This window comes from Lates calcarifer, linkage group LG15 (assembly GCF_001640805.2).
Source record: "Lates calcarifer isolate ASB-BC8 linkage group LG15, TLL_Latcal_v3, whole genome shotgun sequence".
NCBI lineage: Eukaryota > Metazoa > Chordata > Actinopteri > Centropomidae > Lates > Lates calcarifer.
Window position 1 is genome coordinate 29,996,780 of NC_066847.1, and position 20,497 is coordinate 30,017,276.

At 40.3% G+C, this 20,497-nt stretch overlaps 1 protein-coding gene across 2 annotated transcripts in view; it reads right to left on the reverse strand.

Annotated features, from left to right (window-relative positions):
• LOC108887327 (furin-like protease kpc-1) overlaps positions 1–20,497 on the reverse strand; it is a 162,971-nt gene that overhangs the window by 54,591 nt on the left and 87,883 nt on the right. For both annotated transcript variants that reach the window (XM_051076407.1, XM_018682697.2), the window contains 6 exons: positions 13,002–13,039; positions 12,081–12,160; positions 11,361–11,449; positions 7,499–7,671; positions 5,927–6,142; positions 5,127–5,230 (listed from right to left, as the gene is read on the reverse strand). In XM_051076407.1, the coding sequence (XP_050932364.1) occupies positions 5,127–5,230; positions 5,927–6,142; positions 7,499–7,671; positions 11,361–11,449; positions 12,081–12,160; positions 13,002–13,039 (700 nt within the window). The remainder of the gene's footprint in view (positions 1–5,126; positions 5,231–5,926; positions 6,143–7,498; positions 7,672–11,360; positions 11,450–12,080; positions 12,161–13,001; positions 13,040–20,497) is intronic.

Sequence of the window (20,497 nt, forward strand, 5' to 3'; positions counted from 1 at the left end):
TAGGAGGCTTCATCCCATCATGTATCATGATTATATTTGCAGCCATTAGAGATTGAGGCATTTACATTCATTCTGATGCTTGCTTTACTGAAGCTCAGCATGTTCAGTTTTCCTCTTCTTTTCTTTTTCTTTTAACAGTAACTGAGGGAGATATCACTAACAGTTGTGCTTGTTAGTCAGCAGGATATAATGTGTTGGTACAAGACAAGCAGCAGTTTAAACCCCACTGTCTCATCCCAGGCAGCACATCTTCTGCTTGGACACTTCGCATTAAGATCCTCTGCCACATCGCAGCTTTAGTTGAAAGGCAGAGAAACTAACACACATTTGGTCATATATTTACTGAGCAACACAGATCCACCCACACAGAGACAAACACACACAGCAGAAGCCAACACACACACACATGCATATACATACTGTGCATTCACACTACACGTGTGTAAATGGTCAAACTTAAAGAGAAACATACACTCAAACAGACACACACACAGCACCCACTACTGCACAACCACACACACACGCACACATAGAGTTGAGCGTCAGGATCCAATGTTCCCTTAGTCTCTGTCCTTAGTTTGTCTCTATTAATCTCACAGTAGCGAGGCGTGGACTGGTTAGATGCTCCACGTCGCTCTGTAATCTTCTCTTAATGTGCTGCACTCTAAGCCTAAGTGAACCCATTTTGAGCTACTGTGAGCAGACTGAGATTCCTGCCATGTTATCTGAACAAGTGTTACTAATGGGTTTATCAATTAGGCCAAGTCCAATAACTGCATGCCTGCAATCTCCTTTAAATACACTCCACCAGCGTGGCCCTGATTTCTGTAGCTAATGAGTACATGTACAGATACGAGTGTGTGTGTTTGTATCACCGTGAGGTCATGGACAGTTTGTATCTAGATGTGTGTATTCGAGAGTTTATGTTTCTGTTCGTGCCTCTGTGTGCATGTGTGTCTATGACCCTGTCTGTGGTTAAACACCAATTTCTGCATGTGTTTATAACACACAAAAAGATGACTTGTGAGAACTCAATATACACATTGAATGTATGTATGTGTGTTTCACTGCAATACTAGCTACACACTTTTACCATTTGCGTGTGTGTGTGTGTGCAAATCCTTGTGCACATACAGAATTTGTGCATATTATATGTGTGTTTGTGTAACTGTATATTGTTATGTTGAGTGTGTTCACAGCCTTTGAACATTCTGTATTGCAATTGTGCATGTATGCAGTTTTTGTATATTGTAAACTTGTTCCCAGTACCTACAAAATATTAATATACTGAAAAAAAGGAGATGGTGTTGATGTGAAAATATTAACATGTCCTGGCATAAAACATGGCTTCAGCTCTACTGTATATGGATGCAAGAGGCAGAATGACTGTGACTCTGGTGTTAGCGAGCATCCAGATTATCTTGATGTATATCAGAAAATGCCACCCAATAAGGCTAGAGAGGTACATTATCATATCAGCTAATATCAATCACTTAGCCTAGCTCTGGTGTGTATGTATTTGTAAGAGGCTATACATGCCAGTAACCTTCAATGTATTTCAAATGACATTAGCATGTGAAATGACCTCACTGAGGATAGTGTGTGTATATGTGTGTAATGGTAGTTGTTAAGACCAATTAGAGGGAGTGGATTCACTTTCACATGTGTGTCTCCCCACTGAGATCACCAGCTGATAGCCAACTCCCCACAGAGCACATTGTATACATTATTTCACTTGATGTAGTCAGACAGAAAGAGAGAAAGTGGTGAAGAAAAAATGAAAATGAATTACAAAATTCATTCGAACCTGGAATCTTCTTGCTGTGAAGCGACAGTGCTAACCACTGCACCACCGTACCACCCGTAAATACATCTTATTTTTTATATTTAAAGAATTGAAAGGCCATACAATAAAATCCATTAACAACCTGTACTAACAAAGATGAGACCTTTTACTTTGGATAATGCAAGTGGCCCATTATCCCTCACTCTACATGGAGTTAGCATGGAGCACTAGAAGTGGATGATTTTGATATCTCACTAAATGGCAAAATTGACCAACAGGTCGAAAGAGGTTAAAAGATTATTTATACATTTTCACTGCTGCTGTAACTGAATGAAAGGGCTTGCTCAAAATAGTTCACAGAGTGACTGGGGTGAAGGGGAGGGGGGCAAACTGTTCATCTCCTGGACAGTCCAAATAAACTCAGCAGAGGCAGAAAAGGATGGACAGAAAGGTGGACAGCAGGTGTACAAATCCAAGAACATGGGGTGGAATAAACCCAAATGTTCAGCTCCTTTCCAGAAAGTGGAGAGACACGCTGATGAATGAATGAATGAGAGAAACAGAGATAAAGTGACATGGTGATAAAGTGAACAAACATTCCGAGCCAGAAAGACTGACAAACTAGATGAGTGAAGAATTGATTCACCCTGATGGTTTGTTGGACAGCCGTCACAGTGGATGGATGGAGGCAGATGGAAACACAGACAGACAGGCTAACATAGCATCAGAGAGACAGATAGACAGTGACACCCTGACACTGTTGGGGAACACTGAAGGCCATTCTGATTACATAGGCAACAACACTCTGTATGCGTATTTACTCCCTCTGCTATTTTGTATCAGCACTGTATGTTGTAATTTCAACTGCTGCCAGCAGAAGACCTTCACATTATACTGGAAATGACAGAAAATGGGCATCCTGGTAGCCTGGTGGTTAAAACACAGAGCATATTATCCCTGATTCAATTCCTGCCACAGATCTTTGCTGCATGTCTGCGTCTTCTCTCACCCTCTCTGTTTCCCGGCTTGTCTACTATTGGTAACAATTTAAAAGACAGACAGAGAGGATTAGTTTACAAATCTGTGCAATTTTTCAAAACATCTAGTGAGGACAAGAAGTAGCTTATGACGACTTTTCCAACTAAACAAAGATGAACCAAAAGATCACCAGAAAATAGAGTGATAGACAGAGAGATTAAATCCACAATCTAATAACCACACATGGCAAGTAAAAAATAAATAGATTACGTACAGAATATCCTAATAGAACTCCAGGTATGACCAAATGTAGAAAGTTGACTGAAGACATTCAAAAGGCATGTGGGTCAGTAGTGTGAGCTAGGTTAACACTGCACATTATTCTGCCACTAAATTAGGTTAATATTAGACTTTTGTTAATAGAGAGCATGTTATAATGCTGATGTTTAGCAGGCATAATGTTTGCAATGTTCATCATCACCATTTATGGTCATAAATTGACAAGTGACAAACTCAGTTTAATTAATTAAAAATGTTAAGCAGATGGTGGCGCTAGATTTATTATCTGGGACCTATGAGTGTCTCAGTGTAAATATTGAGATATTTCATTGGATAAATTAAAAATTAGTCAAATGAAAAGTCAGGCGGTCAATATTGTGGAACTCTTTTCCAGTCCAGACCAAAGCTGTGGACCAACAGAATGACAGACCAACATAAGCATCTATAGAGCTGCTAGCATGGCTAAAAATCAGACAAACATACATAACATATGAAGCATTGTCTTCTGTGGCCCCACATCACAGATTCTATTCTGATTTTATTAAATTACTACTATACGTATCAAATGTACTCTCATGTCTATATAAAGAAATGCTTTGGTGCTCGTGGATGTTCTCCATGAAGCAGATTGTTTCTGATGAATAGGGATCCGAGAAAAAAAACTCCAGGTTTGCATGTGTCTGAGAGACTATGGCAGAATATATGTGTGTGTGTTTATGTGAAAGGTGGGGAGAAAGAGTGAGACACAGAATGAGCAAGTGTGAGAAACAGAGAAAGAGAGAGAGAGACCCAGAAAGATATAGAGACAGAGAGAGAGAACCCAGCTCCATAAAGACGTGAGCAGAATACTGCTGATCTGAGTAAGAGAGGTGATATATAGTTTAGTCAGTAGCAGCGGGTCACGACAAAGCCTTTAACAGTAATGTCCTGGGAGTCGCCTCGCCCAGGGGACCCGCGCTCCATTTTACAACCAAGCGACTGAGACTGAGACGCTGTGGCATGACAGCTGGAGCAGTAAAGCCGGCCTCTAGTACCATCCATAACATGAAGGAGGCGTAGACGCCGCTGATACCACCACAAAACACCAGGCCCGAGGCCACACCGACAGCTGGCGAGTTAAGAGGGATGAAGAGAAAGGGGGCTTGGGAAATGGTAGGAAGTAGCAGGTGAGACAAAAGAGGGAGAGGAAGAAAAAAGAGCAAAGGAGATATATCTGCAGATTTAGACAGAGACTGAGAGAAAGGAAAGGTAGGAGAAAAAGATGATCTACATCAAAGGAGGGACTTAAAAAAACAAACAGAGAAGCGGAAAGAAAGACGAAGCGGGAGGAGAGACAAAGTAGGAAAGAGCTCAGAGATGCAGGTGCAGAATTTTAATGTAAAAATTCTTTCAACAAGGTCTTTCAGTGCTGAAATAATCAGTTAACTTCTTAACTAATTGATTAGACAATTGACAGAAAATTTATCTCCAATATTTTTTTTATAATAAAATAATTTTTAAAGTCATTTATAAAGTAAAAATGTAAAACACTGACTCTCTTTGTGTTTTGGACTGTTAGTTGGACCAAAAAGAAAAAAAAATTATCTGAAGACGTCACATTGAGTTATAATCAACAGATTAACTGAAAAGGAAAATATTCAATCTGTTAGACTAATTCACAGCAGAAAGGGCCACTGCTTTACTGCACAAAATACGAGGAGGGTGCTGTCCTGGAAACTGACCACACACATCTGCAAACTGAAAGAGTGATAAAGCAAGAATAAGAATCCCTAGCAGTGCTAATGGCTCTTTAAGGTTGGGTATACGTACAGTGGTAATTTAAGCTAAATACTAACATAAGCATGCTAACACGCTAATGTTTAGCATGAGTACAGTTGACATGCTCTCCATCATAGTTTAGTGTTTTAGCGTGCTATCATTTGCTAAGCATTAAACAGAGGCTGATGACAAGAAATCAAATAAAGGCTGGGAAATGAAGCCTCTCAGAATGTCCTTGAGCAACACAGAAATCACCAAGGTATCATACTTATTGTTATAATGCAGTAAATTGGTGTGTGGTACGGCTGGTCAGGTAGACACTCACTTTACTTCTAAGACAAGAGCCAGGATTCCTGCAGCGATCGGAGCAGCACTGGATGTTCCTGGAAAGTGTGTGACACAGCCATGACCAGTGTTGGTCACAGTGACCTGGAGACACCACAAACGAACAAAGAAATATGTTACAAGCATGTAAATGTTGTATCAGTGTACAGAGTAAAACAGTGGGTGCATGTAAGCTGTTCTACAGAACTACCCTGAAATGGATTTCTCTGGGAGGTTTTAGGAAAAGAGTTCCAACACTAAAGCAGCTACTGTATCAGGAGTATGTTTTTTCTTTCTTTCTGTCATTAGAACATGTCAACTCAATTCTATAGTGAAGATAATTTAAAAAAATAACTTATGTCTGGTTTGACCACCTCCTGATATGAGGTGGAAAAGGGCAGGGATCCCGGCAGACAAAGGTGATATCACACTGATAAAATTGGCCTTTCTGTTTCTGCACTGTGTGTTTTTTACTGTTACCTCAGCTATCAACACCTCGGCTTCTTCCTCTCCCTTTCTCAGCCACTACAGCCATGTTTTACCTCCAATTAACACTCGTTTGCTTCTGTGTGTCTGTGTGTGTGTGTGTGTGTGTGTGTGTGTGCGTGCCCAGCAGTCACCTGGGTCATTTGGCAGGCCTCTATAAATATCACACCAGTGGCTGCTCTTTAACAGGCTTCTCACAGCTCACCCGAGTCAAAGAGCAGGACTGCAGGCACACACACACACACACACACATATATGTGCTCATTAATGATAAACGCTGTTGTTAGATGTGTTAGGTGGTACATGCACACTAACCAGAGGTAGTGAGCCTCCCACGCCGGCCCCTGTCAGAGTGACGGCCATCACCCCGGGGCAGGGCTCACCAAAGTAGGCGGGCTTCCCTGTTTGAGTGACAGCGCCGATGGCAATGCTGTAGATGGTGTTAACATAACCGTCTGCACCGCAGTGGTCATGATGCATTCCACCATTACCTGCTGCCCACACAAAGATGCTGCCCTTCCCACCTCGGCCCTGAAAACACAAACAGAGGATGTTATAGTGAAAGAACAAGTCGAAAGTGGATTTCATAAAGAGAGTTTCCATCTAGAGGTCAGCAGAACGTTTCATATATTACATACTAATAAACAATATGTATCTACATATGTAGAAATGTGAAAAAAATGTATTCTTTTATATAAAAAAAGAAGGACAGAAATTTAAACACTATTTCAAGAAGACATTAGTAATAGGCAAACTGTTTGTTTTCAATTTTCAAGCTTTTCAGCTGTTTTGACGTGCTGAAACACAGTGAGAGTAGTTTACAGTATCTTCTCATTTCTCAAATCAATGATAATATATCTCTAAAAGTACAATGCAAATATAACTGAAGTTGGGATAAGATACAAAGATTTTTTTGGATGGTGACGCAGTTGGCAAATTAGCCCTAAAACCTCAAGGGTTTGGGGCAACACAGTTCACTTGTTCTCACAGCAACAACTTTTCCAGAGCCCAGCAATCTTTTAAGGAAATTTCTGAACCTTACCTACACCTCAACCATAGGAAAAAGAATCTAAGTTTAGATCTAATAAAATATTCTAAAATATTTTCCATAACTGAAATAGGTTCCAAAGCTTGTAAGTGATTACACAGTATGGGTTTCCCACAAACCTCCACTTCCAACATTCCTACCTGAACTCAATCCATGGACTCAGCATTTACAGTAATGATTAGCACTGTAGATCAGTTACTCATGACATCATCTTATCAATAAAACCTACAGTCTCTCATTCCCTCCTCAGGATGTACACAGTGTTTTTCGCTTTCCCATTTGTGCCATGTGTTTGTTATACCTGAATAATATTGGCTGCTTGACTGATATTGTAAGTGTGTACCAAACCCTTTTCCTATTTCAATAAATGGTCCTGATTGTTTTTCTCGCTGTAATTAAGCCATCCTCTGCCAACAAAGTGCTCCAACTGCCTTCATTACATTGTTATTTCACTGGTGTTTTTTCAGTCTGGTTGTAATATAATTCTAAATGAATTCAAAACTAAATAATTGTACTTACTATTAATTAACGTTTGCGGTTATTCATTGAAGAAACTGATTTTATTAGACAAATTTTTATGAGACTGATCTGAATACCTTGGCTGCACCTACAAGAGATATCTCCATTCTTAAATTTTGGTCCGCTGTCTTAGTTCATGACCCCCAGAAAGTAAGAGAAGAAATGCAATAAGGTCTAAAAATAAAGAATACGCATCTAAATCTGGATAGAGAGTCAAAATACTCAGTGTTTTGGAACTCTAATCTCATCTCCACAGACAGCACGAGTGTCTGCTTTACTTCTGACAGACACCATTGTGAACTTAGAGATGAAAGCCATGCCTTGTGAGCTCCTAGCCGGAGGGCTCGCGCTGTCAGGCTGTGCGGCCCGTCCATCTCGGCCCCGTTGTCCCGCGGGCCCCAACTGCAGACGTAGATGTCGATGAAGTGGATGTTGAAGGTCAGAGCGGTGGCCTCCATGGCATCAGTGACAGAGCCGTTCAACAGGCGGATACCTGGACAGATTGAAAAGGTCACAGAGATGGGAGTTTGGAGAGAGGCTTGCGGAAAAATGAGACTAAAATTTACACTCCCAATAAAAATGCTGAGGGAGCGTTTTGTATCCTGGTGCTGCACACACAGACACAAGGATTCAGTTTAGGATTTTGTTAAAGGTTAATGTAATATCCCACCTACAAAAATATGCAGTAACAAAGCAGTGACACAATACTTGAAGTGTTAAGGATCACAGACATACTGTAAGCACACTTAACAGCTGGCCAATACTAGAATCTGCTTCTGCTGTCCTCTCTGTTTTGCGCTGCCTGTTTCTTGTGTGTCTGCCTTTGTGTTGTTTGTTATTTTACATTTCTGTCTCCTCTTTGTGTCTGCATATTTTCTACATCTCTGTTTTCTCTCACTGAGTGAATTCTGTCTCTCTGCCTGCTCTTGCTATATTTCTCACTTCTCTGCATTTGTTCAACCACTGGTTGCTGAAATGGAAATGCTGAAATGAATCCTGATCACTTTAAGCTATTTTTTGTGAGAATGTATGTCAAAGTGACTTTAGTGACACTATTACTTCTTCTTCTTTAACTAAGCATACGTTGGCCAAAAAGAAACCTCCTCAGGCCTGCTGTTCTGGGCAACCATTACCAGTTAGCTTTCACATTCCAGATACATAACGGCTTTTGATTTTCCTGGATGATCAGCCACCAAGAGTCCTTTTAAAAGGCAGCTAATATCCAAACTTATAGACATTCCTTGTTTTTGTAGAGAGGTGCCAAGGAGTAATCAACGATTTACCAATTACCTGCACTACAAATTAGTGTTTGATTGTATATTAAAGACAATCTACCATTTTAGGAGTTTGACACATTCTATAAAATCTTACTCTTCAGTATAATGGATACACTGACACAAGTTCAGAGAAAGGGGAAACTCTTATTAACACCCCTTGGCATAACAGTAACATGCTAAATAAAACAACATATATATACCATATGTACCATAGAGTGTAATTAAGCTTGAGTATTGTAGACATCTTGTGGACACAGAGTTAAAGATATGTTATCAATTATATGAAATTATTTTCATATAGACCTATGATACATTAGCGTGGCAACACTGCTTGCAATACTTGCATTATGACTGTGGCAGTAGTAGCCTAGGTTGACATGAAATGTTGTTTTTTAATATCAGCAGATGACAGAATAACTACAGGGGGAGAAAGCTGAGGTAAGTATTTATTCTATTTGCCTGTAGGGAGCCTAGAGGGCATCACTCTAACTTAGTATACTATCAAAGTTGAGAATGGCAGCTAAAATAACATCCCAGTATGCAGAGTGCACAATGCATGGGTGGAATTATGGATTACTTCAAATTACGTAACATTTTGTCAGTCCACTACCATTCTAGAGGCGGTGCAATAAAAAAGAAAGGTTCAGGCTGTAGCAGCTTTCACCAGGAAGCAAAACCCATTTGCCACAGCAGAGACTCTAGCTGACTCAAACACCAACAGAGTGGTGACACTGTCATGCTGATAGGCTTTGTCTGACTCTGATGGTGGAAAGCAAAAGGAGCATGAGTGAAAAAGGTTGGTTGAGGCTTTGTTGAAAGATTAATCAAAATAAACCAATTGTAACAAGAACAGAGGGTACTTAATTACAGAATTACATGTAACTGATGCTTCCATATGGCCAGCAATAACAATGAATCACAGAGTAACTGATTTTTTTTTTTCTTTAAACACAACTCTGATTTACTATCATCACTTTTGCAGCTATTTACATCTTGTTTTGTCCACCTGTAAGTCCAACAGTCACTCCAATTTTAGCTTTTTTTTTCATTCCACCAACACCTGAAGGACATACCTAGCTCTTAAGCTGCTAAGTGCTCCACTGTGTTCACCAGCTAATTGTTAATTTTATATATTTGCCCTTTGATGTTGAGCTCATTGAATAGCTTCAGTTTTTATAGCTTTTTTGCTGAAAACTGCTGCCTGCTCCAGCTAAACATGATGTTACTGGGGTGTTTATTAAAATAAAATATTAAAGCTTTTGTTTGTCTGGAGTGCAATGTTTTCATAATTGCCTCATTGCATACACACAGATATGAATAACAATGTTAAAATCTGCACTTTCCTTAAAAATGCCATACACCCTAGCAGCTGTTCTTTTGGTTCAAGTCTCTGTAACGTCCAGTTCTACTATTCTTTTTCTAAAGAGTATACACTGAATTAAGGATGCACTCGAGATGAAATTTACATTACACTGAAGGCAATTTTCTGATGAGTTTGTCTGGCACTTCTGTTGTTAAAAAATCCTCATTGTTTCTTTTTATTGTTTTATATAATCTGCTTGCAATGCATCAAAATGTATTTCAATCTGATTCACTGGGCTTAAATTGCTTACTTCTAGAGATTCATCACATTTATATACACATATATATTTAAAAACAACAAATCTAACAAGGCTACTCTAAAACATAAATGCACTGAGAATTTTGAATAAATTTCCAAAGTGAAAGCAGAGGTAGAGACTCAGCTCAGTCATCCCTTATTATCTGACAGCCAGCACAGGTCTCAACAGCACCCAGTAGTTCAACATGCATCTTTCATTTGGGTCTTGCCCTTTCATCTCCTGTGTGTTAGACTCTGTTTATGAGTTGGGATGAAATAGAGTCAGCAAGGTGAAATTAAGATTAACTGTGGAGAGAGATTCATGGCCTCGCTTCACAAACAGTTTTTTTCTCTTTTGGTCAATTCTGCAAGACGCTCTCATCAGCCGCTAACAAATGAGGGGAGGTTCAGGGTTAAAGATCACAGGGCAGGGTTCAACTGTCAGAGTTCAACTGAGGGATATCTTTTTTTATAGTCCATGCTTCATGCTGATGACATCATTGTATGAGATTGATCTTGAGGCATTTAGATCTCAGCGCTGTGAGAAAGTTTTTTACTCAATCATATCATGTACTCCTCATTATTTTGTGCTTTACGGCACTCTTAGTGTATCCAATAAAAATCTTTGATTTCACAACAGTAAATGGGCTATCTTGTGTATTTGGTTCAATCATCCCTTGCCAATGTTACAACCAGCACTAAAAAAGCCATTACAGAAGCTCCCACTAAAAAATAAGCTGCTAAATAGGGTCGGCACGGCTCGATAGCAGCCAGTCACCATGTAGCTGGTCCCATTCATACAAAGCCAAAGCTTTACACACACACAGAATGCACAATATCTGCATGTGATTATCTATAAAGGATATATTCTCACAGCCTTTTTATTTTTCAAGAAGTATTTCTCATCGCCTGCAAGACTTTCTTTGACATACATGTCTTTCACCTCAGTGAAACCTCTAAGTTTCAAGTCAGTACAGCAGATGAGGCTTTTTTTCAGCTGTAATTTGCCACCACACACATCACTAACACTGGTGGTTAAGTCTCTAACAGAGAAGCAAACTACCAGAGGCACAAACTTACACAACACATGCAACAAACATATTCTATGATTTTCCACCAAAAATTTTTTTGATTTTAGTTTTTCTTGTATTGTCATAAATGCTGTCCAGTTTAAAAGAAGGGATTAGTGAGCTCTAACAAATGTTTTTGGATTTTTTGCATGCAATGTCATAGTCTTGGCCAGTGCAGTACACCCACAATGCACTGCCTCCCACTGTCTCTATAAGGCTGTATTGTTTTCCTCACCTCCAATCCTGGCATTGAAGGCAATGCCTACACCACAGTAGGAGTTGTTGGCCTCCATGGCAACTTCCCCTGCACATCGGGTCCCGTGACTGACACAGACAGGGAATAAGATGTTAGCCACATACTGAGGCAGAATATGCACAGATGTGAGTTTACCCTTTTTTTTTTTTTTTTTTTGATGTGCTGACCTGAGCACAGCCCCATATTAAGCCTGGACACAGGATAATGGAAACTCAAACCAAAGAAAATATTGAATTCCTGTTCATACACACAACATTGAAAACATAAAACAATGTATTAATTCTCAGCCTGACATCTGACGTGTGCAACTGCTTCTAAATGCAAAAAATAAATAAATAAATAAATAAATAAATCTGCATTTTCACCAATTTACAGTGATGAAAAAGCATTGTTCTTGTATTGCAGTGTAAAACTGGTATTCCTCTCTAGAATAACACTGTTCGGTCAGTGTAAATACTTACTGTAGACAAGCATGACAGAGATTAGAATTATGATGTATTTATATTTTCCAATAGTATTTCATAATGTTTCATTTTTAACATTACAAGAGAAAAGTTTTTTTCAGTGAAAACTTACCAGGGTGTTTGGTGTTTAATCCCTTCCTTACATTGTTGCTCTTGCGTTTTTGTTCATACATAGGCTAAATAGATGGGTCTTCACATTAAGTAGGAAAATAAACAAAAGTAAAACAGTAATTACCTATTCTCCTCATCTCTGATAGGCATGGGATCATGAGACAGACCATGTGAAGCCAGTAGGTCAAAACTAGCGCGGGCCTCCTGTAAGCCAAACAGAAAATAAGTGAAACACTGTGTAAGACAAAGTACCTCTCAGCACAAAACATCTGATTGGCACAACAGGAAATGAAGGAATCTCATGAAAAAGTCTTGATACTGGCACTTGAATTACAGTAGTCTGTCATCATATTTCTTCTGACTGATGGCAATCACTGTCACTGAGGAGATGGCTGTTTCTGTGTGTGTGTGTGTGTGTGTGTGTGTGGTTTATGTGTGTGCCTCATAAAAGTGAACATATTTGAATGACTTGTTTGCCAGTGTATATAGGCATAACGGGAGGAGGACGTCTTGGCAGCAAACTGAACAAGAGCAATTATGTATCTCCATCTCTCTCTCCCTCTCTCTCCTTCTCTCTCCAACCAGGCTTATCCATGCCAGACAATCTGCTCTGACAAAGTGCAAGTTGGCCTGCGTGCTACAAACCGCCTATAGGATTATAAACAACAAGGGAGGAGCAAACAACACTGCCACTCCACATATGCTTTATGGCTAGCCAGTGCAACACGAGCCTAACAGAATAAAACAACTTTATCACTGTATGAAACTTATTGTCCAGGGTTTTAAGTAATGGAGAAGTTGGGCAGGGAAAGTCAATACAAAAATTACCCTCAAGTGAAAATCCACTTGTTTGTGTTACCAGCAGCACTGGTGACTGAATATAATCTTATGAAAGGACAACTGAATCAGAAATTACACTGCACCGTACCTGAGATATACATGAGATAACTGGAGTGATAATATTTTATAGGGATTTGGGTAGAGATCAGTTATTGTTCAAAACTCTCATTTCATGTCATTAAAATTCAAAGTCAAGTTTACTCACAAAGTTTTTCTTCAGGTCCTTATTTGTGTGATCTACACCTGGAAAAAGAAAGAAAAGAAAACATTATCAATTTAATCAAAAATCAAACTGATTAGCTCAATTTGGATCTCTATTGTCTCATAAAAGGAAATTATTTTTGCAGAGAGGCAACATAAAAACATAAAATAACACAATAAACACAGACAATTCAACACATAATAAGCTATGATGGAAAGTGCTATGATAGATTTAGCTTTTGAGATTTGATCTGCTAAAAAATATCTGACAGAGGTGGCTGCCAGTCACCAATGACACTTGCTACTTTGATAGCATTGCCTAATTGATTCCTATCTCACACATTTTAATTGCCATACCAACAAATCAATGAGAAAATCAGATCAGCTCAAAGCTCAATTTCTTATCAGTATGAGGACCAAGGTACCTATAGTTCTTTAACTAGTCTGTATAGGTGGAGGAGATGGTTTTCTGAAGTCAATAACTATATCCTTGGTTTTGGATATTTTCAGACCACAGGCTTATATGATGAGTGATTGCAATGAAGAGGACTGGCAGTCACTATGTTATCTGCAAATTTAAGATCGTTTCTGTCCATATACTTAACAATAAAAAGAATAAACAACAAGAACACTACGGTTGACAATTAAAGGACAAATGCTGCTAAAACAGAGCAGGTTACTTTGACCCTGTGAGGTCAAAGTAAACTGAAGAAGTCTGCAACCCATATGAAAACATTAAAATTAGGATTAAAAATATGTAGGAGTTTGTGAAATCTAACTGAAGTTGTGATTGTCTAATACAAGTAGTGGAAAAAATCATTGAATAAAAGGCTTGTCATCAAGGTGCTTAGGATAGTTGACTCTAAGAGGGGCCAAGAGATCAGTTTCTCATTTGTAATGTTTTGGTGCAGTAAAAGGGTGCATTCAGACATGCCTAAGTGTTCATTGTTTCATTATGTTCTGTGGTTATGGGAGTGATGCTGTTTCAAGCCATTTGAACTTTCAGTGTGGAAGACAGGTTATTAAAATTTTGAATTTTGAGTGCCCTACTAATAGGTATAATTAGTTTGCCAGAGTGTAATGGTGAAGTCTAGTTTTTAAAGCGACTTTGTCAAGATCCAGCCTTTGCTGTATGAGATATTGCACATGACTGACGGATGAGTGAACGAACAAATGGGTACAGAATAATCTCTGGTCCCCCAAATTTCATTCCATTTATTCTGCCACTCTTTCTGTTTCTTATTCTATCCTTCACTCTACACGTCTCCCTGCATCTTTTTATCATCTTTTCTTTCCACATCAGTTGCCTTTCTTTCGCTTGCCCCCCTCCCAATCCTCTCCCCTGTCCTCACCCCAACCACCACCACCACCTCCTCTTCCTCCTCCTCCATCTCTGCTGCATCAGGGCTCCTGTGGTCTCAGCGAGAGACAAACGAATGAGGGCCCCAGGAGGGCCGCGCCTGCTCTGCCACACATCACTCACTCTCTCTCTCTCTCTCAATCACTCATACACACACACACACACACACACACACGGGACCTGCCAGCCTTTGTCCCATGCAGGCAGTGCCTCCGTGTTGTCATGGTAACCTGAAGTCAGTTTCACTGTTGAGGCCTGATTGTGTTGAGCTCAGGCGGGATGGAGCCCTGGGTGGGTGAAGCCTCATTGGTGCCTGTCATGCCATGCCATGCTGTGCCATGCCACACCAGGTCAACCTGCTACGTCCTCTACATAACCACTGCTGCTGCTTTATTTTCTCCACCACTTTGGACACACTTCTCTCTATGCAATAAGGTTTCAGATTTATTTGTTTTGTTTTGTATTTACAGACAATTTGTTTTAAGCTCTATTATTTTCTGTGTATCTTCATGCAGTTTTCTTCTAATTTGGGCCACCCTGTGCACTACTTCAGTTGCTGCTGTCGTTGCCAACTCTACTGTTGCTCTGGGAAGGATTTAGATAGCTACAACCAGCTACTTTAATGACAAATGGTGTTGCCTCTTTTTACCTGCAAGGAATGAGCTTCAAGACTAGAAACAAGGACACGAACCAGTTGTGTTTGTTGGAATGCACGGTAAGCAAAATGAGCGAAGAATAAAACGAGCAAAGAACTGAAAAATCTCCATTCACCAAGATCCAGTTCAGAGTTAAGGCTACAATATGAAAGTTTAGGAAATCAAGCTAACGCTAGCATGCGACTCCAACTCCAGCCCTTCACCTACATCCTTGTCGTCTAAGATGATTGGTTAGAAAGGCGAGGCTCTCTCAAAAACTTCAGAGGGGATTATCTCTGCACTGCTGCCAGGCCGTTCAATGAGTCTGGGTCACAGAAGCCTTTGAAAGCAACTCTCCACTGGAATATATGCTTTGTGAAAAAGAGTTACATGCTGTAGCGGCAACTGTGGTTTGCTGTAAGAAAAAGGTAGAAAATATAGCACCAGTTGACACTGGGTGGGTTTTTAAATCAACAATCACAAATTTGTGTTGTTTTTGTAGATTTCTAATTTCTTATTCTCAAGGGAACAAGAGGGAGAGCTCTGTGCCCAACTTTCCTCCTTGTTTGAGCCAAGTTGGATTTCCACACTGAACACAAGGCCAAGCGAGGATGCTGAGCAGGTTTTGTGTACTGTGATTTAAAGAGATGTGTTGAGTGATATGATGCCACATAATGTCTTCATATGGAATTTCATGAGTCATCAGAGTTTTCAAATGTCAAATATCTTTTCCAAATCCCCCCTCATTCTGCTGTGTTTTCCTTTTCAGCTCCTGAACTTCAACATCAGTGAAATCAGGAGATTCTCCCACATCCTCTGCTACAACACCATGTCTTTTGCTCCATCCGTTTTTTTTCTAGGTCAGAATCTCTAAGCTCCTATTCAGTGCATGAATGCAGTTCTAAAAACAGTGGCTCACTGCTGTTATGTGAAAAGAATTGCTTGTCTGCAGGAGGCAAAGGAGTCTGCGTTATTAAGAGTTCATCTTTGTTTCAACTCAATTATAAGAAAGACGCCATTCATGCATGTTCTTGTGCTTCTATGTGAGTGTGTCAGCGCCTAATACAAAGGCGATCACACAGTCGTGTCAGTGTTTAAAGGTGACACCATCACTTCTGTGAGTTTGTGATGGAGACATCTTTGGGAACTAATGTCAAACTGCTCAGGAGGGAACAAAGATACAAGTGAGCAAAGGATGGAGGGAGGAAGAGAGAATGAGTGATAGAGCGAGAAGGATGACTGGAACTATAAAATCTGCACCCAAACCCCCCTCACACTCAGTGTGTGTCACACATGTGAGTACAAGTGTGTGATGCCAGTAGCGATGAGGTGTGTTGAAAATTACTATGATAAAAGGCAGGGAAGCACATTTCATACTCAGTGGCAGTCCAAATCGCCTTACAAAGTGCATAATACAATAAATAAGACAGAGATTTGAAATATATATCCTATATCACAAAACCAAAGCAGGGACAAAAATCCAGTTACAGGCAGCAGAGAACAGGTAGTTCTTAAGTTTAGTTTTGAACATGGTCAGATTTGGACAGTGCCAACAGTGACAAAATGCAGCTTCCTCATTTGTGTTGACTTCAGGAAAAGTCAGCAGACCCAAATCCCAAGTGCTCTGGAGGGATCACATGAGGAAAAGGTGTGAGAGAAACAATTCAGTCCCAATCAAGTGATTTTTGGACCAGTAGCAGCACTTTAAATTTTAGAATGGGTCTAATATGTTTGTATTTCTTAGTTAGAACGCGCCACTGCATTTTGGACAAAATGAAGAGCTGTCTTTGGTTGATCTTAGAAAAAACTGTGACTGTACTCTAACCTGCTCGAGATAAATACATGAAGTATGATTTCTGACCATACTAACAGTCTTAATAAATAACAAATTCAAATGTGCAATGTTTTGGGTACCAAACACTATCACCTTTGTCTTCATTTATCTATTCACGCATAGTGGTCACTACAGTGGACTGTTTTCTTGTATATGCATGGGTTTTGATGCTAGAATTGCACATCAGCCACCACATTGGATGCTAGAGTGATCTTTCATACATTTCCACCCACTGGCCAGTCGATGTAAGTCTAACACAAATCTCTCAAAACCAAGATAGTCGACGGTTGGCCAGAAAAGCTGAGCAGCTCAGGAATATCTTGCCAGTCCTTCTAAGGAGACCCCTGCAGGCAAAATAAATAAATAAAAACATTTGGTAAGATCAAGTAACATCTAAGGAGTAATATCATTGCTAAAATTTCCATGTATTGATTTTATATTAGGAGGAAATTACAATTAATCATCTGTCCACATCTGTCTCCAAACTTTGTTTTTTAATTTTTTTTTTTTTTGTGTGTGTGTGTGTTTTTAAAAAAAATGAAGTTTCCCTGACTATAGAAGAATAAAAACACTGAGGAAAAAAAAATCCTGACTGAGGATTTCAAGATTCATGCATGAAAGGGTTAACAAGATGATTTAGGTAATGTTGGATGACTATTTTGGCACAAACCAGTCATTAACTTAATCAAAATAGCCTGAAAGAGAAATATATTTTTAAGTATTGTCTGCATAAGTATGCAACAGTAATTAATGTTTTGCTTTAAAACACCTGGCTGTATGACTGCATGTATAGACTGAACAGAAGTGGGCTAAGTATTGATCTTTGTGGTACTCCACACGTCATGCTGACCTGCTAGAATCGAATTTTGCCAATGGAGATTTGAAAAAATTCCCATCTTGTGAATAGGACCTGCACCAGGATAGGATGGTGCCCATGAGTAAAACCCTATTTTCCACCAAAATGGTGTGATCAACTGCATCAAATACAGTGGTTGCATCTTATATTACCAGAATAGAAATGCTGCCGTAGTCAGTGTTTTTTAAAGGCCATTTAGGACTTAATGAGAGGTGTTTCAGAACAATGATGGGGGTGAAATCTTGATTGGAATCTGTCAAAACCATTATTTAAATAAAGTTAAGTTGTCGGTTGACAATTTTCTAAAAAGTTTTTTCATATGAAAGGTAAAATTTTGTATGGGTCATGGTTGTTTTATATGACACCTCTGCCAACCTATGGAAGATCTCTGGCTTGACATGTATGTGCTTGTGTATGTTTCTCTGCAGTGGAGAGATGTGAATTTGGATCAGGACTAACACGTGCACAGCATGAGCACATGTACGCTCAGTGCTGCTGTGCCACAAGGGTCAATTTGTGCATCAAAATACTGCACCCTCAAGTATTTACAATGATGATCAGAGTGGAAAAATGCATTCAGTCAGGTGCATTCACTCAGGTACCACCATACCGCCATAAATACAGCCATAAACACACTCCAACACAGTCCAAGGTCTTCTGAGTGTGAAAGTAGAAAGCCACGTCCCACAGTTAGATGGAACACTGTAGGTGGTGGAGCCAATGCAAAACCTTCCATGAATACAAATGCTTTGAACCTGGCTGACCCAGTCTAGATTGTGATTGTGCGGGTGAGTGTGTGTGTGTGCGCACGTTTGCTGCTCTGCATGTGTGTCAGCATTCAGTGGCAGCAGCTGCACTCTATCTCCTTGCTCCCGTAGCATTCATGCCGGTCCTCAGGGTCAAACACACACACAAATCAGACACAGAGATGTGTCGGAGGCCATTTTGAGCTGATGGTGAGTCGTGCCTGAGCCGTCTCTGAGAAAATGAAGCGACATTACTTCAGAGGAGGCCCTCGCTACACCTGGGGCCCCCGTGGCTGGCTCTTGCCGCTTAGCTCTCCTCTGTGGGAGTTACTGTACAAAAAAATAGCAAAAGTCAACAGGCTGCCTCAGAGACTGGAGTGGGAGAGAGGCTAAGACACATGGGTGATGAGGTAAGCCATATAACATTGATACCAATATTTCTGTAATGAAGCTGCACATGGCTGATAATTTGCATTTGCAAGTGTGAAAAAGAAAAGGTGTGTAATGTGTGTAGGGGAGAAAGCTGCAGAGAGACAGGGGTGTGTTTCACCACCCGCTGAGGGTGAGACTTCCTGGCCCTACACCTCCGTCTCATTAATCAGCTCGGTATTTAAGAAGGGCTGGAGTGGACACTTGCCTGTAATTAGCTGGCTTTGTCAAGGATGTGTGTGTATGTGTGTGTGCATGTGTGGGTTTAAAAAGTGAATGGCAAAGAGAGAGATCATGGGGAGAAGGCAGATGAGTGATAGAGGGTGGAAAGTTGGATAGAAGGATGAAGAGGGAACGTGGGTGTGATGAAAGTCCTGGCATGGGGAGGAAAGGAGGACAGGACAGGAGTGACGAGGAGGAGAAGACAAGCTGGAAGAAGAGAGGAGAAGGAGGAAAAGGGCTTTTAAGAGGAGTGGGGGAGGTGAGGGAAAAAAAGATTTAAAAAAAGAAGGCAGATGAGGGGAGACTGAAGGGAAATGATGGTAAGGTAAAGATGCAGGGAGAGACAGGGACAGAGCAGAGGGGATGTGTGGATGGAGAAAAGGTTGACTTCTAAAGTGGGACATTAGTATTCAAGCAGCACCCATTCACCCCCCCTCACCACACCCCGCTGCCCTGTCTGCCCAGCGGCCAGCTCTCCTCCTGCGATGGACCCAGACACGAAGCTGGAGGTGGCAGAGTAAGTTTAAGTGTGTGTGCGTGTGTGTCTGTGTGTGTGTGCGCATGTGTGCATGTGTTTGTGAGTGTGCGTGCATTGGGATTTAAGTTCACTGATGGTCTGAAATGCTTCCTTCATTGGAAATCTCCAGTTTAGAGGAATATCTGTTGTTTTTCCACGGTGTGTGGGTTTCACTCTCAGCTGCTACATTACTGTTGTTACTTCTGAAATTCATCATCAAAATTTTACCTGCAAGTTAAAACCATTTTCTGTCAATCAGAGGATATGCATGGCTCGAAATTTCTTGTAATTTAGAACAAGTGCAAATCTGAGCAGCGCCACACGCCTACATGCACAGATAGACCCGTGGAGGTAGAGCCAGCAGAGCACGGAAGTGAAGCAGTGTATCTGTAATGCAGCAAATTACTGAAACATGACTTTAGTCATAGAATCAGTGTGGCAAAAAAGTGACCTGTCAATTCTAGATGTCATTCATCCTGTATCAGAGATTAGAGCCCAGGCACACTCATGAAAAGAGTTAGTATTTAAAAAGGAAATGTGAAGATTACATTACTTTCTGCCATGCTCCTGTCTTATATTTGTTATTCGTGCCACAGATAAATGTGCTGACTTCCTCTGAAAACTAGTACCCTCTGCTGCTTGCAACCATTTATTCATTCTGAAGCTTGAAAAATGGAAGTATCGGCAACAATATAGAATTACAGTCCCAGAACTTATTGGCATGGCTCCAGTAATGTACAGTTGGCATTATTCAGCATGTCTAATAAGTTGTTTATTTTTCATAAAATGGAGAACCAGAGAGGTGATTTTTCTCTCAGTATTTGACATATCCACTGGTAATCCCATTCATCTCCATCAGCATCACTCAATACACATCATAGTCGCAGGGCCCAGTCTACAT